The sequence below is a fragment of the Poecilia reticulata genome, linkage group LG7, assembly GCF_000633615.1.
Source record: "Poecilia reticulata strain Guanapo linkage group LG7, Guppy_female_1.0+MT, whole genome shotgun sequence".
Classification (NCBI taxonomy): Eukaryota; Metazoa; Chordata; class Actinopteri; order Cyprinodontiformes; family Poeciliidae; genus Poecilia; species Poecilia reticulata.
The window spans coordinates 27,094,467-27,110,408 of record NC_024337.1 but is presented as its reverse complement, the minus strand read 5'-3'; the positions used below and the strand labels follow the sequence as shown (position 1 = coordinate 27,110,408).

The 15,942-nt window shown below is 41.9% G+C and overlaps 2 protein-coding genes across 5 annotated transcripts in view; one reads left to right on the top strand and one right to left on the bottom strand.

Annotated features, from left to right (window-relative positions):
* The window catches only part of acvr1ba (activin A receptor type 1Ba), a 22,123-nt gene extending 13,773 nt beyond the window's left edge, over nt 1-8,350 (top strand). The window contains exons 2-9 of the mRNA XM_008413667.2: nt 2,343-2,564; nt 2,674-2,931; nt 3,008-3,238; nt 3,374-3,541; nt 3,637-3,793; nt 3,929-4,053; nt 4,143-4,273; nt 5,151-8,350. Of these exons, the coding sequence (XP_008411889.1) occupies nt 2,343-2,564; nt 2,674-2,931; nt 3,008-3,238; nt 3,374-3,541; nt 3,637-3,793; nt 3,929-4,053; nt 4,143-4,273; nt 5,151-5,276 (1,418 nt within the window). The 3' untranslated portion in view covers nt 5,277-8,350. The remainder of the gene's footprint in view (nt 1-2,342; nt 2,565-2,673; nt 2,932-3,007; nt 3,239-3,373; nt 3,542-3,636; nt 3,794-3,928; nt 4,054-4,142; nt 4,274-5,150) is intronic.
* Nucleotides 8,351-9,835: 1,485 nt separating this feature from the next.
* Nucleotides 9,836-15,942, bottom strand: part of kmt2d (lysine (K)-specific methyltransferase 2D) — a 36,009-nt gene continuing 29,902 nt past the window's right edge. For all 4 annotated transcript variants that reach the window (XM_008413668.2, XM_008413670.2, XM_017305777.1 and 1 more), the window contains exons 50-55: nt 14,906-15,042; nt 14,611-14,741; nt 14,125-14,410; nt 13,226-13,299; nt 13,031-13,139; nt 9,836-12,940 (exon numbers count right to left, since the gene is read on the bottom strand). In XM_008413668.2, coding sequence (XP_008411890.1) covers nt 12,848-12,940; nt 13,031-13,139; nt 13,226-13,299; nt 14,125-14,410; nt 14,611-14,741; nt 14,906-15,042 — 830 coding nt within the window. In that variant the 3' untranslated portion in view covers nt 9,836-12,847. The remainder of the gene's footprint in view (nt 12,941-13,030; nt 13,140-13,225; nt 13,300-14,124; nt 14,411-14,610; nt 14,742-14,905; nt 15,043-15,942) is intronic.

Below are 15,942 nucleotides of genomic sequence, written 5' to 3'. Positions count from 1 at the left end.
CCTTTTTTTTTTTTTTTTAGTCTGGAGGGATTAAAGTTGAGCCTTTATTTCTACCAGGGATCATTTCTGGGCCTGGCATTTGTGTTTTCCCTGCTTTTTAAAGGGTAAAGCTACTGATACTGTCCTGCAAGCATGGAGAGAGCAGAATAAGTTGGAGGAAGCCCTTTTTGCTGACCTTACCTAAATGAGAAGCATGTGTGCCATGACTCAAAATCACATTTCTCTGAAAATCTAATCAAGTTTGTGGCTGTTGGTCGGATGGGAAACTCGGAAAGCTGTTTTTTTTTTTTTTTTCTTTCTAGTTTCTTTTTTTTTTTTAGATTTTGCAGACTTACTGGCATTGAACTAATTTAACTGCGTTTGTGTGTGTATGTTTATTGGACAACCTTGGTTTTATTGCGGTAGCACGTCCATTGGGTTCCTGTTAGTGGGGTCTCTCTGCAGGAGTGTGTTGCATTTAACAGAAGTCTTGTCTTATTAGCTCGAACAGAGTCTCGAACAGAGTGTCACGATGAGAAAGACCTTCTGCTGCATCGGGGATTTGGCAGAGGCCCTTTTCCCTTGTTGGATTTCACTTTGTGTGTCCCTCTGGGCGGGTCTGAATCCACTCTGCGTGTTTGGGTTCATCTGCAGTGAGAGATCTGATTTCAGGGCCGCCGGGGCCGTCTGGCTGCTGCTGCTGCAGCTGATGATGATGATGATCTACACATCATAAACTACCCACAATTGAACGGGGCCCACTCAGTAATTTGTGTTCAGATTCTGAGGTGAGGTCTCCCCCTGCTGGATAAGATGGGTACAGTTTTTGAGGAAAGGTGTTACACCTCTTATCCTTCTTCACTTTGTCACGTTTTAATGTATCTTTATGTGACAAAGTAGAGCGTGGGTCACCTGCCAAAATCCTGAAGCTTATTAGCATTTGATTGCAGATAATACATTGTTAGTTGTCAGGTTCCATCTTTTTAAGGTAAAACTTGGCTCAAGGACGCCACCTGTTGGTGAAAATGAATGGAGACTTGAAGCATGGCAAGTAGCAGCATGGTTAATGGTGTGGCTGCTTCACACCAACGTTCGGATTTGATGCATTTCCTCAGGTTGTTTCTCCGGTGCTGTTACTACTTGTTCTCTGTTGTAACATAGTGCGTGTCGTACAGAATATTACAGGTTAATTACTGCGGTAATCGTGTGCAGGTTCTATGCTGGCTTGTCACTGTTCTGAATCACATCCTGCTTATCAGAAAGCATTTTAACCACAAATGCCAAGTTAAATGTCTCTAGTCTGTTCTAACCAACTACTCGCTGTTAGCCGAGTCACTAGCCGTTCAAAATAACACGTCCCCTCTACTCTAACCCTCCTAAATAAAACTGTTCAATCAATAGTGTTTAAAGATTCACAAGTCGATCCAAAGAGCCATTTTTGGGGGGTTTTGCCTCGCCCTGCAAAATAAAACGTTTTTGAGCTGCAAAACCTAAACAACTTTTAGAAAGAGATGGTACTTTAGATTTTAAAATTACAACATTTTATTAGATATTTTAGGTCAGGGGTGTCAAACTCCAGTCCTGAAGGGCCGCTGTCCTGCAGTTTTTAGATGTGCCACAGGTACAAAACACCTGAATCAAATGGCTTAATTATCTCCTCAGTTCTCCAGAGCCTTGCTAATGACCTAATTATTCTATTCAGGTGTGGTGCAGCAGAGGCACTTCTAAAAGTTGCAGGACACCGGCCCTCGAGGACTGGAGTTTGACACCCCTGTTTTAGGTATTGCAGAACTAAATGTCAAATCTTATTTTATTTAGCTTTTAAATAAAATAAAGTAAATGAGAGAATGACCACCTAGTCTTAAAAACAATGAACAAGGTACTGTTTTTTAAAAGTACATTATCAGCCTAATGACGCACAAAGCAACAAATTAGAAGCAAAAACAAACCTCTTTTTGCCACTATCTAAAATCTTGTTTCCATTTTTCTTTCCAAAAAGTACATGAAAGGTTTTATAGATCAAAACTCCACTGCAGCTGGGCTGAAGACCCCTGACCTAAACTGAGAGGCCGGGCAGGTAGAGCATTAATCGGAGAATCAACCAAGAGGCTGACAGTTGCTCTGGAGGAGCTGTAGAAATCCACAGCTCAAGCAGGAGAATCTGTGGATCTCCTTTAATCGAGTGGAATGATCCATCTGTAGACGTCCAAAGCTGGCAGAGACGTTCACCAAGAGCCTTGCGATTTTAATTGCAGCTTAAAATCCTACAGTGTCGACTCAGAAAGACTTGAATACCAGTGCACGCCAACAGGTCTCAGATTTTTTTACCTGTAAATGATGCACGTTTGTGTCTCTTTCTGCAGCTTTATACTGCAACTGCACAAACTGTAACAAGGGCGAGTGCAAGACAGAAGGCGCCTGCCTCGTTTCAACGTACAAGTCCGATGGGAAAGATGTGCTCTTGCGGCACTGCCTAGACCCCGATAAGATGACTCCCCCCATCTACTGCAAGAGCGCCGAAGGGCACTTGAACGTTCACTGCTGCTTTGTAGATTACTGCAACAGTATTGACTTGAAAGTCCCAGGTAAAAACCGTCGTCGTTGCACTTCTAACAGCTTCCAAGCTGAAGGTTTTTAATATTTAATTGTTTCTGCCTCCTTTTCTTTTTTTTTTCTTTTTTCTTTTGCGTGAAGACCCGACGACTGGAGAGTGGGTGACCTCGGGGAGCTCCTGGGGGCCAGTGGAGCTGGTTGCGGTCATAGCGGGGCCCGTGTTCCTGCTCTGTGTGCTGCTGATGGTTGGAGTGTTCCTCTTCCAGTATCACCAGAGAGCCTACAGCCACAGACAGCGGCTGGAGGTGGAGGACCCCTCCTGCGACCACCTGTACCTGGCCAAGGACAAAACCCTGCAGGATCTCATCTATGATATGTCCACCTCAGGATCTGGCTCTGGTCAGTACGCACCGCCTGTTTATAGAACACCGGGTCTGTTCTTCCGTACATGTCTCACACGGCCTGCTCCTTGCAGGGCTGCCGCTGTTTGTGCAGCGGACGGTTGCCAGGACGATCGTGCTGCAGGAGATAATAGGGAAGGGCCGTTTCGGAGAGGTGTGGCGAGGAAAGTGGAGAGGCGGAGACGTTGCCGTCAAGATCTTCTCGTCCAGAGAGGAGCGCTCCTGGTTCAGAGAGGCCGAGATCTACCAGACAATCATGCTTCGGCACGAAAACATCCTGGGATTCATCGCAGCAGACAATAAAGGTGGTTATAATCAGACTTCTAACCCATATTACAGCTCTGTGTAAGGGCTGACGCAACCAAACGGAAAGAAGCTAAAAGTTGAAGATGAGTGAAATGACCCATTAATCCGGTTTGATCTATTTCGGTTTCCTTTAGACAACGGCACATGGACGCAGCTGTGGCTGGTGTCGGACTATCACGAGCACGGCTCTCTGTTTGACTACTTGAACCGCTACTCCGTCACCATCGAGGGCATGATCAAGCTGGCGCTCTCGGCTGCAAGCGGCCTGGCGCACCTCCACATGGAGATCCTCGGCACTCAGGGTGAGACTTAACACCGTCTGTAACTCTCTTAGGTTTTCCAAACGACACACCCTCCTCCTCCGTCTTCGTCTCGTTTCATGACGCTTCTCCTGCAGGTAAGCCCGGCATTGCTCATCGGGACCTCAAGTCTAAAAATATCCTGGTTAAGAAGAACGGCACTTGTGCTATAGCTGACCTGGGCCTGGCCGTCCGCCACGAGTCCATCACAGACACAATCGATATAGCACCGAACCAGCGCGTGGGCACTAAGAGGTAACTGCTTCCACTTTTAGCGGCTCATTGTTGATCCCAAAGGTCTTCCCTCAGGGTTTGCTACATCTTTTATTTCTGATTTTTGTCAGAATTCTCTGTAGTTCAAACCCCTTTGTTCTCTCTGAACCCTTCCAGGTACATGGCTCCAGAAGTCTTAGACGAAACCATCAACATGAAACATTTTGATTCCTTTAAGTGCGCCGACATTTATGCGTTGGGCCTGGTGTACTGGGAGATCGCGCGCCGCTGCAACACCGGAGGTAAGACCTGCAGCCGCAGCTGGATGATAAAGAAACCTGGACAGGAACATTCAATAAGAGACTGTCCACCTCTTCACTCTGTTCCACAGGCATACATGAGGAGTACCAGCTGCCCTACTATGACCTCGTGCCCTCTGACCCGTCCATAGAGGAGATGAGGAAGGTGGTTTGTGATCAGAAACTGAGGCCCAACGTTCCCAACTGGTGGCAGAGCTACGAGGTATTTCACGTCGAGGTTGTCTAAAAAGTAGTTGCAGGCCACATAGGAAGAGAGTTTGGTTAACCAGCGGACTTGTATGAAATGTCGTCTTTACGAGTATTTGTTTATTGCCGACTCTTTGACCCAAAAGCTACACAAAGTCCCCAGTAGGAAACGCAAGCTAAGAAAATTTACGAAGTAACTTAAGTTTTGGATCTACAGTAATGTACAAAACCCTTACTATTGTGTTTGCTAAAATAAAAATCCTGCATGATTGGTTTATTAGTAATTTAAAAAAGAAAAAATAAATACTTCAAGAAAGTTAGCCATTTTTTTTATTTAGTTTTGTGGCCACCAAATGCTTTAAACATGATTATTTTGCCAAAAGATTGGGACACCATTGGTTTAAAGCATTGTGTTGGAGTGGCCCAGTCAAAGTCCTGACCTATCTCAAGAGATTTGGTGTTTTTATTTCAGCAAAAAGGACGGTTGTATAAAATATTAACCTCAAGGGGGTGAAAAACAGCGTGTCTGCCACACTTCTTAGATTTAAATCATTTTTCTTCCACTTCACAGTTAGCCACCATTTTATTTTGGTTTAATGTTTAAAATCTCTGCAACATTCATGTTTACTTTCATTAGGACGTTTTGTGAGACAGTGTAGCTGCAGGCCGGTTTGTTTTAGATCAAGAAGTTAAATTGCAGGAGTTTTCAAATCAACAAAGGTCAGATTTTTTTTTAAATCATCTTAAAGTAGGTAAAGTTTAAAGACGTGTCTATCACCTAAAAAAAACCAAAATCTAATGGATTTCCTACATTTAGGTACAAAAAGTAACTTTATATGCATTTTTAAGCTTTTTATTCTCAAACTGACCTGTGTGTGTGTTTCACCTTGCAGTCGCTGCGTGTGATGGGGAAGATCATGCGGGAGTGCTGGTACGCCAACGGCGCGGCACGACTGACGGCACTGCGCATCAAGAAGACTCTGTCTCAGCTCAGCGTGGAGGAGGACGTGAAGATGTGAGCGGCGGCGGCCAGCGAGGCGCGCTAGAGACGCACAACCCGACCACACTCCCATAGGAAACAAACACTAAAGACAGACTGCAAATGGAGAAAAAACAAAAACAAAAAAAAAAAGAAACCAACAACCCTGCCAGTTTTAAAGCCACACTCCAAGTTGTGACAAGGCCTACCTCACCTTTTTAGCCAAAACTACTGAAAGTCACCCATCCCTCTCCTTCCTCCTCCTCCTCCTAACCCAATGGCCACACTACAACACTACCACTGTTAATAGCATACACTCAACCTCCTTTCATTCACCAGGGCAGGAATTACTGTACAGTGACTTTTTTTTTTAAATTCCATTTTCTTTTTACCCGTTAGGTTCAGTGATGGATCTTAAAAGTTTTCCAGAGGAGCTTCTTTTGTGGGTTTTAATGTTTCAGAAGTAACACTCCGGCTGTGTTTTTTTTTTTTTGTTTTGTTTTTTTTAGCAATATCTCGCCGTCGTGTGAGTGAGTGTGAAGGAGAGGACAGGGGCTGAAGTACTGTTTCTATTTATGCGTTTGTGTGTAAAAGGTGGCTGGACGTCGAGCATGTTTCCAAGACGGCGCCTTCTAAAAACAGGCGGTAGTTCATTAGACAATTTATTCAGAAACAAAGAAATCTGTCGTTTGAAATGAAGCATGAACAGCCAGATTGTTTTCTAATCTGCCCCACTGGAGTATGATGCAAAAAGAAACCACAGGGTGAAACCAGATGTCTGCATTCGCTGTAGGAAAACACAACTGTTTTTCTCTCCGTCATGCTAAACTTATTTTTACTTGCAAAACGCTAGAACATTCAAAGTTTCTTCAAATTTAAGAAACCCGGATGACGAAGACGACGCTGCATCTTCGAAAGGTGTCGACGCGTTCGGCTGTGTTTTAAGACGACACTTCAGACAAGTTGCTTCCTTATGTGGCATCGTTGAAAATCCAAACGAAATCAGCAAAGATCTCAGGAAGAGAAACTGTGGACCTCCGCATCTCCATCCGTTGAAACAATTACAGGCAAGAAAGCACAATGGGAACATGTCCAGTTACACTGTCCAGGTTTTGTTTCCCAGAGACGACTGTTTTGGCCCCAGCTGTGCAAATGGACCTCAGAGCAAAGGTAAAGTTACCTTGTGAAGATGCGTCTTTTTCCACTGGGAAAAAGACTGGCTGCTCTGAGAGGAGCAGCCTTTCTTGTTTCAAGATCAGCTAGCTTACAGTTTGTAATTTCTCTCAGGTACTAAGTCTCTCCTGCAGGAGGGACTGGTGCACTTCACAAAAAAAAAAAAAAGAAGTCTTCCAAATGGACAGTGACCCTACCATGCCTCCAAATTAGCCACAAAGTGGCAGCAGTCAACGTTTTGGAGTGGTTATCATCAACCCCTGAGTCGAGTGCATTAGTGGTCAGAGCTGAGAAGGTGTTAAACTTCAGCTTCATCAGTTCCAAGAGAAGGAAAGAGCCAAACGTCCAGCAGACTGTTGTGGGAAGCTTGAGGAGAGATGCGCCGAACGTTTAACCCGAGTCGAGCTCTCGGATCATTCTGACGTTTAGCAATCGCCGCTGTGGTAATCCTGATTTTAACCAGGATACAAACAGTTGTACGTCTTCCTACAGTTCATGTAAAATATCTGGTCTAACCCGTGGTCGCACTCCGCTGTAGCTTCCCGACCGCCTGCAGGAATCACATTTATGAGATGTGGTCCAGCCCTGAATTTTAGTTTGGAGGAAAGGAAAAAAAAAAAAAAAAGTGGCAGGGGTTATGTTTGATGGGATGGTTTTACCGTTTTATTTATTTGTTTATAGTTTATAACACTGTGAGACGAGACGCGACAAACCAGAGTGTAGACGCCGAGGTTGAAGGGGGTTATTTCATTCATTTGGTGTGATGCTCAGTGTGAGTATGAATGTAGCCGTTAACCCTGGCGGTGGCTTCGTGCGCTCCGAGAGGCCGTGATGAAACGGCAACAAAAAGTACATTTTGAATTATGCTTTGGTGTAAAGAGGTCATAATGGCTTTTCTTCTTTTGACATTAGACACTACTGATTATGGGTACATGTGATTTATTTGTATATAAAACGTGCGTTTTTCTTTTCTCCTCCTCTATATGCCACAGCTCCAGTGTGACATATTGATGCTTTTTTTTTGTTTGTTTGATTGGACGGTACTTTGACGGATCTCTTGTTTTTAACCTGTCTGCATGGTTTCTAACTGTGCTAACAAACATTAATTGCTGGAGTTTATGGTTGTTCCTTTCATGGCAGTCTGGTGGTACTACTGAACCTTTTTCTCCTGGCGTATACCCGTTTCTACCCGGGGTGACGTCTCCATCTCCTCCTCATTTTGACACTGGAATACAGAAGGACTTGGTGTTGATCTTAAATACTGCCACTGGCTCCTTTTTTTTTTTTTTTTTTTTTTTAAACCAGGAAAACAGACAAACTCTTGGCGGATCACGTCGAACGTGCAGGTAGACGCGGGGAACCTTGGGAGCACCGACGTGCCGCAAGCGGGGAACTGCATGTTTTCATTCTACTTCTGCGGACAAGACTATGAAAGTATTACACTGATATTCGTCACCTATGGGCTCTGCACTGTTATGTCCACAAGGGCGTTAGTTAATGTTTGTCGAAGCCATCACCTGAACCATGTGTCATGTTTCATGTCCGTTTTGCATGCCGTCTCAAACACTGGGCCCTCTGCACTGAGGTCGATTTATCCCCCCTCCCCCTTTTCTCCTACAGGTTGATTTTCTTTTTCTTTTCTTTTTTTCTCTTTTGGGTCATTGGCTGTGCACCCCAGAAATGTTGCTGCTACTGTTTAACATGGGTAGAAGTGTAGCGGAAAAAAGAGAGAGAGAGATGGAAAGTGGGAGAATGATGATGATGTCAAGTTGAACCAAAATTGTCAAAACACTCCTGTCCATGTTTGGTGTGTTGCCATGGGTATTTGATCATGTTCATAGGTGAAAACTTCAAAATTGAGTGATGATATTGTGCTGATCTTTTCTGATTTAGTTCAAAATGTACATAGACGATATACAATAAATTCCTCCTTTTTTCTTACATGTGTTCAGTTGGTGCTTATTGAAGCTCTGTGACTATTTTACTGGAGTGTTTGCTCCCTTTTTTTCTTTTTTGTATCCGTTACATCAAGGATTCTAATGCAGATTTGAAATGTCTGGATAAAGTGAAATTTGCTTTTCCAGGTATGGATAAATAAAAAAAAGGGGGGGGGGGGAATGCCAAATTTTCCAAGGGGATTTACAGTGCTTTTCACTTTTTTCTTTTTTTTATTTTGACTTGGTAGCCTCTGATTTCAGCTTTTTTTTTTTTTTTACCCAGCCACCTTTGATTTTTTTTTTTTTTTTTTTTTTAAAGTATCTTGTTTCAATCAGTTTTGCCTTGGGGAAAAGATTGAGATGATTAAAAAGAGATCTGCAGTAAGAAATTGAATCCTGCTGCCATAAATGGCATGCATTAGATCAGAACTCCTAATGGAGAATCTTCTCCGCATCCTTATGAGTTTTGTTTGTAATATGTAATACTGTTTGTAATATTTACCAGTTAACAAGGTATCAATAAACTTTAATGGGACACTTTCTGCTTCCAAAGTGTTGCACAGGTCCATAAAATAAAACATGACCAATACAAAGACCGACAATAAAACTGACGGGATAAAAATGAGAAGTCTGATCAGAACAGCCTTAAAAGAACAGAATTAAAAGCTAAAAGGTTAAAAACAATGGAGCTAAGTGAGTATTGGCACATAAAGATTGCTCCAGAGTTTGGAAGCAAGAACAGAAAATGCTCAGTCTCCTCGGGTCATGAGGAGAGAAAAAAAACAAGCAGCTTCACATTTCTCACTACAGCAACATGCTATTAGCTTCTTCACCAGTGAGCTTTGGAGATTTAATATTTTCTTGTACCTTATTTCTGAATCTTTAAATGGATGGTATTATGTTTCCCAGCCACATGGTGCCTTTTTACAGCACAATCAAGTTGATGTGATAAAAATGGTGTCAATATCAAGTATGACTTAGTAATTTAACTCCTTGAAATTGGGCCTGTCTCTTTAAGAAACTCTTGCATTTCCATTTCAACTGAATTTATCACAGCTGAATTCCAAAGTGGAAACAGCTGAAATTTAAGATGGACTGCAACTGTGAATATTTGCCTATGTATTCACGTAAACATACGTGTTTAATTTATTAAACTAATTTAAATACATTAATATGATTTTTTAATAAATGCATTTAAAAAAATTATCTTTAAGAAATGTATATTAAATTTACAAATACATTTTTAAATTTATTAAAAATAAATCTATAAAAAAAACTTCTACATTGTCATGAAAGCATATTTGAGTGTAGAATCTTGGGGAAATCGAATGTAATTTGGAATAAGGCTGCAACATAAAATGTGGAAAAAGTGAAGAATATCTTCTGGTTATTTCCTGTCAGACCTTTTGTTTTGCTGCATAACATAAATTATAAAGGACGCTAAATATATTTTCCAACGTCTGTTCTGCAATCAACAGAGAAACAGACACATATTTAAAATGCATTTTATTTTCCTTTCCAAGAAACAAAAGCAGACAAAGAAAGAAGATGAAGGGCAGAAGGGGGAAGTGGGGAAACCAGTATATAAAGAGATGCAACCTCTGGCGTCCTGAAAAAAATATGTACATTTTGGAAAGAATATCCATACAAAACATGCCACATACAATAAAAATGATCATTATATTTATTCGTATTCCCTAAAAGTATCTCTGCTGTACAGATGCAATATCTTTTTTTTCTCTCTTATTTTTAAAAAGGCGAGGTTTAAAAAAAACCTTCGATTTGAGCAAACTTTATTAAATTAAAAGATCTGCAGAGAACTTAAATTAATTCAGAGAAGTTAAAAATTAATTCGGCTAAAATCCAGTGAGCACGTGTCGTCTCATCATGGTCTTCCCTTGAAATAGAAACATACCAAAAAATATATTTATATATATATATTTATATCCATATATATACGTATCACTGTTTGAGATACTTGATCAATATCTACCACTTTAGAGAAGGTCTCTGTTATACAATGAGAGTGCAATTCATTACCAGGTTAAGTATGGGGTTAACTTTTGAGTATTACAATAAACATACATGAGGCCAAGGAACCGTTTCACAAGGTTTACCAACACATTCACTTCTATAGGGAAGATATTCAAAAAAGCAAACCACAAACAAGATTCTAGGGAGTTCAAGATTTTTCCATTCAAGACTATATAGATCCAATTCTGACTGTTTTACTGGAAAGGTTTTGGTAGTCAACAAGCAGTAGCATAAATAAACACAAACCAAAGAAAAAAAAAAAAGACAACCTCCCCCCCCCCAAAAAAACAATACATAAATACAAATGCTATGCACCATTGTACTGCTTTAGGCAAAAAAAAAAAAAAGAAAAGAAAAAAAAAAGTGATTTTTCTTTAGCACAGCTCAGTAATCGCCTCGGCTTCGTTTTCCCTCCGTCTCTACAAACTCGCCTCTGGGAGCTCATAGCAAAACAAAAACAACGAAAAAAAAAAAAAACCACTAATAGAAAAACAGGTAAATGCAAAAAACAAAAAAAAACAAAAACAAAAAACACTCTGGTTCATATACATAAAGATATTAAGTTTGCAAATTTTACATATATTTATATTTATGTACAGCTTCGTTAAAATGATATCCAGTGGTTGATTTTTTTTACTTTATTTCTCGTTTTATTATTTTCAGCACTTTTCGCCTTTATTGATTACAAAGGGGGGGAGGGGTCGGATAAAGAGCCGCTCTCCTCCCTCCCCCTCTAATGCATATACGATATATACAGTTTTGTACAACTTTTGCATTTTTAAAATCATGTGAGGTCTTAGGTTGGGGGAGTAAAGAGGGATCAAAGTCATATAGGAAGGTGGAGTTTTAGTAAAGCTCCCTTTAAAGACTTTTTTTTTTAATTTTATTTTTTTACACAGAAATGAAAACAAATGCCCTTTTTTTATTCCAATAAATCTTTCCCTGCCACCAGTTCAGCCTCAATAAGACAGCACCAGCACTGGGAGGAAGTTAAAAGTATGCACACTATTGAGAGCGGAGAAGGAGGGGAGGAGGCATAGAAACACTGCAGGCTGGACTCAGGCAGAGGAAGACTTACTTACAGTAAAGGTTTTAAAAAACAGTCCATTAAATAACACAGAGAGGAAGAGACATGATTCGTCGGTTGGTTGGTTGAGGTGTGTGAAGCGATTGTGTCGTCTTGAGGGAATAAACAAAAAAGAAGCACTGAAGGGGACAGTAGTCATGCATCCACTGGCTGCGACTGGAAGGTGGAGGGGTTTACTTGGTTAATATGGATCCACTACGCAAAGTTCATTTACACCATTTTAGCGAGTGAAGAGGTGGATTTATTGTGCTTTCACAAAGCTAATATGACTTTTGGGATGCATTTACAAAATAAAAAAAAAAAAAAAAAAAAAAAAAAAGGGGAAGTTAATATCCCCCCATATGGGCTGGTGGCATTAATGACGCCCTTTTACGCTTCCAATTTTGATTTTTCTAACGAAATATCTTATCAAAACTGATATATTCCTCTGTATAAATAATCCTTGTTTAATAATAACAACGTTGGCTCCTTATTATTGTAAATCAACATCAGCATAGAGTAGACAGAGCAAAATCTGCTGCTTTTTAGATTCCCTGCTTGTCCGAGAAGGGCTACGCCCGTTAAAAACACACCCCTCCGCCGCCCCCACAGTAAATCCACAGTAGCAGTTAACAGTATTTTTTTTTTCTTTTTTTTTTTTTTTTTTTACAAAGCAGTCATTTCCCGCTAAATCAGTGAGGTAGACTGTGTCAAACCAACCCCGACCTTGGGCCGCTTGGAGCCGCAGACGAACAGCATCTGAATTTTCATTCCGTCGATCCGTGTACAGTTCTAACGTCAAGGATTGTCTAGCGAGCCGATGTCCGTGTTGTCGACGAGGACTTCTTTAAGGGGAAAGTGCCGTTTCCTGGGAGGTCGAGAGGGGGGGGAGGGAGGAGGACAGAAGATAGGTCCGACTACAAACGTGAAAAAAAATGCTTTCCTCAAGTTCAACTCTCGGTATCTGAACATGGCTTCTTGTCAAAAGCTCCGACGAGCTCCGGTCAGAATCATTTGGTGGGGTTGAGGATTGTTTTCCAGCCACTGCGAGCTTATAGAAGGTAGACAGTAGATTAGGGTGGAGGTGGAGGGTGGAGGAGTGGGGTCACTATCCAAGCATCATAGTTAGACCCCCTCACCCCTTCCCTCATCAAACTGTTTTCTGTAAAGTGATTGGTTGTTTTTTTTTTCTGTATTTTTTTTTTTTTCTTTTACGATTAATGCTCTTCAGACCTTTGGCTACAAGATGTCAACACTTTAGTCTTTTATTAGCAGAGGACTGCCTTCCTCCGTGTCTTTTCAGAACAGCTTATGCACTGGCGATGTAGGATTCAAAGGCTTTGGCGCAGGAGTGTTGTGGTAGCAGCAGAGGGCCACTCTCCCGATTTCGCTTCCTCCTGGCTAGTTCATCCACTTTCGGCAATTCCAGGCCCCGCAGTGGCAGGGGATCTTGTGCTGATCGTCTTCGAAGTCGAACTGGTAGTCGTACGTCAGCTGAAAGTGAGGGGAAACGAGAACGAGAAAGTGAAAAATGCTGCCGTTTCTCACACAACAAACAACGGGAACGGGAACGTCTCAGGTCACCTCTTCTCCTTTGGGGATCCTGCGGCTGGAAATGATGATGATCTTGTCTTCTTTGTCGAAGGTCACGACCTCAGCAACACAGTTGGGGGCGCAGGAATGGTTCACGTAGCTAGGGGTTCGGAAAAAAAAGAAGTTGGTGGTAAAAATTTTGAAGTTTTTCTGTTTTTAAATTATTTTTACTCGATCGATACTCACCGCGCCGGACCGCCAGTTAGGGTGGCATCGATCACCTGCTCGTTGTTGATGCGGAACATGTAGATCCCTCGGTTCTATGAAGAAAACGAAGCTTTAGCGATCCAGCAGGACAATAATCTACTACACTGCACAGTAAAATAATATAATTAACAGCAAAAAGGAGCGACATGAATACATTCTATATGCACCAATAACTCAGTTATTAACTTCTTTCTTGGCCTTGAAAAACGAGAGATTGATTGAAAACCTAAAAATCCTGTCTGTTCCCGACCAGTGAACGCAGCATACCGCCTCGGTGCCCCGACCACCGGGCTTCGCAAGTTTTTTGGGGGAAACCCTAAAAACCTATTAGCAGAGGACTGCTAATAAGTTTTTAGGAGTCCTCTGCTAAAAACTTAGTCCTTAGCAGACTAAGGACTGCTACTGTCTGGTCCCACTCTCAATAAAACCTGGGGACAAATTGGAGAAAACACCAGCAGAGAACAGAAAAGCTGCAGAGTTTCATTGTATACTCTGTCTCTGATGGAACATGTTGAAAGTCTTTTGCGTAATTCAGACCTAAGCTAGGTAAGGATATTCTTTTTTTTTAATTTTTTTATTTTATTAATGCTATCTTCACTAATCCCTTTATAAAACGTGCAAAGGACGGTTTAAAATGTCAGCTCAAAGTCATTCAGAATGATGAAACACTATTTTACAATACATTTTCTCACACACACACACACTGTGTGACGTCACCTCTTGCCCATAAACCCTTAAATATGAGCTTACACTGCTCACACTGCTTACAGTCAGAAAAAAATTGTTTTAAGAAACTGGAAACAATTGATATTTGCTTGGTACGTCTTTTAAACAAAAGGCCGTTCCATGACCTTCAATCCCATGAAGCCTTGGGCTACCTGTGACTCGTAGATCTTCTCGCGGCGGTTGGCCACCTCGTTGCGTATGACCGTGCCGATGTACTCGATGACCATGGTGTGCTTCTCCAGGTCCTTGGCAGCGTACAGCCCCAGGCCCTGAATGCGAGAACGCGCCAGGTAGACGTTGTTCTTCCACTCCGTCTTCAGACGCCGATACTGGGAGGACTTGGAGTGGACGAACTGCTTGCTGTACGGAGTGTTGAGCTCCCCGGTGAAGGTGCTCTGGTATGCCTTGGAGACGCTGGTGCTGTTTAGAGTATGAGGCCTGGCGGACGGAGAGATAGAACGATGAGCGACTTGTGATTTAAGTCGTGTGCGATCGCGGATTCACACAGAAGAGGTATTTTAGGACTGACTTTAACATGACTGAAAGAAAACTAACGACGATGGGAAAAATGAACTCGCATCTTCCTCTGTTATGATTTTAGAGCAGCTCATGAGGCTTTATTATTATTTTTTTTGTACCTTTTGCACTGCGTGGCGACCTTTGGCTCGGAGCGAGCGCTGCCTGTGGGGTTTATCATGAGTGGGAGCTCCATCAGAGGGTGTCGGCCGTATCGGAACTGGTAGTTCTGGCAGCTCTCAACTCCGGGCAGCTGAAGCGTTAAGAAAGCAGCTTTCAGTCACGTTGGATCTGACAAAACAGTTCTCTGAAACGTGGCGGCTATGGTGTTGGGATTTAGTCTGGCGCTGTCTGTCGCCCTCAGATCAACAATGAGTCACCGTCGGATCAAAACGAGGGGGGGGGGCAGATTCTTACCGACTCGGTGATTCGCATGACAGCATGGACGGTGAGTCCGTACATCTCCTCTCCCTTCACATGTTCAGTGAACAGCTTCAACATGGATGAATCATCTCGTAGTTTAGCCACCTGCTGAACGACGCGCTCCCAGATTCCTGCAGAACGAGGGGAGGGGAGGAGGACAGGGGACGATTTTACTTACATGACAGCAAAGTATCTCAAGCTTAACGTCAGTAAATTGCATTTCCAGAGCCTTGCAGAAGAATTCACTTCTTCATATTTTGCCACGACGGAAACCGTCATCATTATAAAGTAGGAGAGTGATTCATGTTTTTTTCTTAAGTTTTACCGCACATAAAACCGAGAGAAATGTGGAGGACATGTAGCCAAAAAATAAATAAAAAATCTGCAATAACTGATTCGTTTTACAGGGATCTTGGTAAAGAGTTAACCTGTTGGTTTTGTCTCAGCATGAAAACAGTTGTCCTACGAAGGCCTCACAGGTTGTAATAAGGCTTAAAGCAGAGCGACGTTAAACCACAGCAAACCAGTCAAGAAGGTGTTCTGTTTAAATAAAATAAAAACTGAATTTCTGCCCGTCTGTGAATTGTTTCATAAAGAATATTTAAAATATTCAAGAGAAAACGCAGCTTGGGAAGCTGAAACACCCGGACATGACACCAATTTATGTGCTATTGGTTGGCATTTGCAAAGCAACCAATCCAGGAGTGACATTGATTGCCCTTGGCACTGATTGGCTGTTTCCCCCAAAGAGCGGAGATTAGGATGACTATTAGCTTCCAAGTCCAGATCATCTTATTGGAAATCCATCACAAGAATAAAGCCTAAATGTGACTAAATGACTTGTAGTGCTTAATGGTATAAAAAGGTGGTTTGGCAACATATTGACTTGGGTGGCTAAAATACAAATGCCCACCACACTTTTCAGACTTAATTAATAAATCATTTTCATTATCTTTTACCTTATGCACTACTTTGTCTTGTTAAAATCCCCCCCCCCAAAAAAAAAGAAAAAAAAAAAAAAGAAACATTCT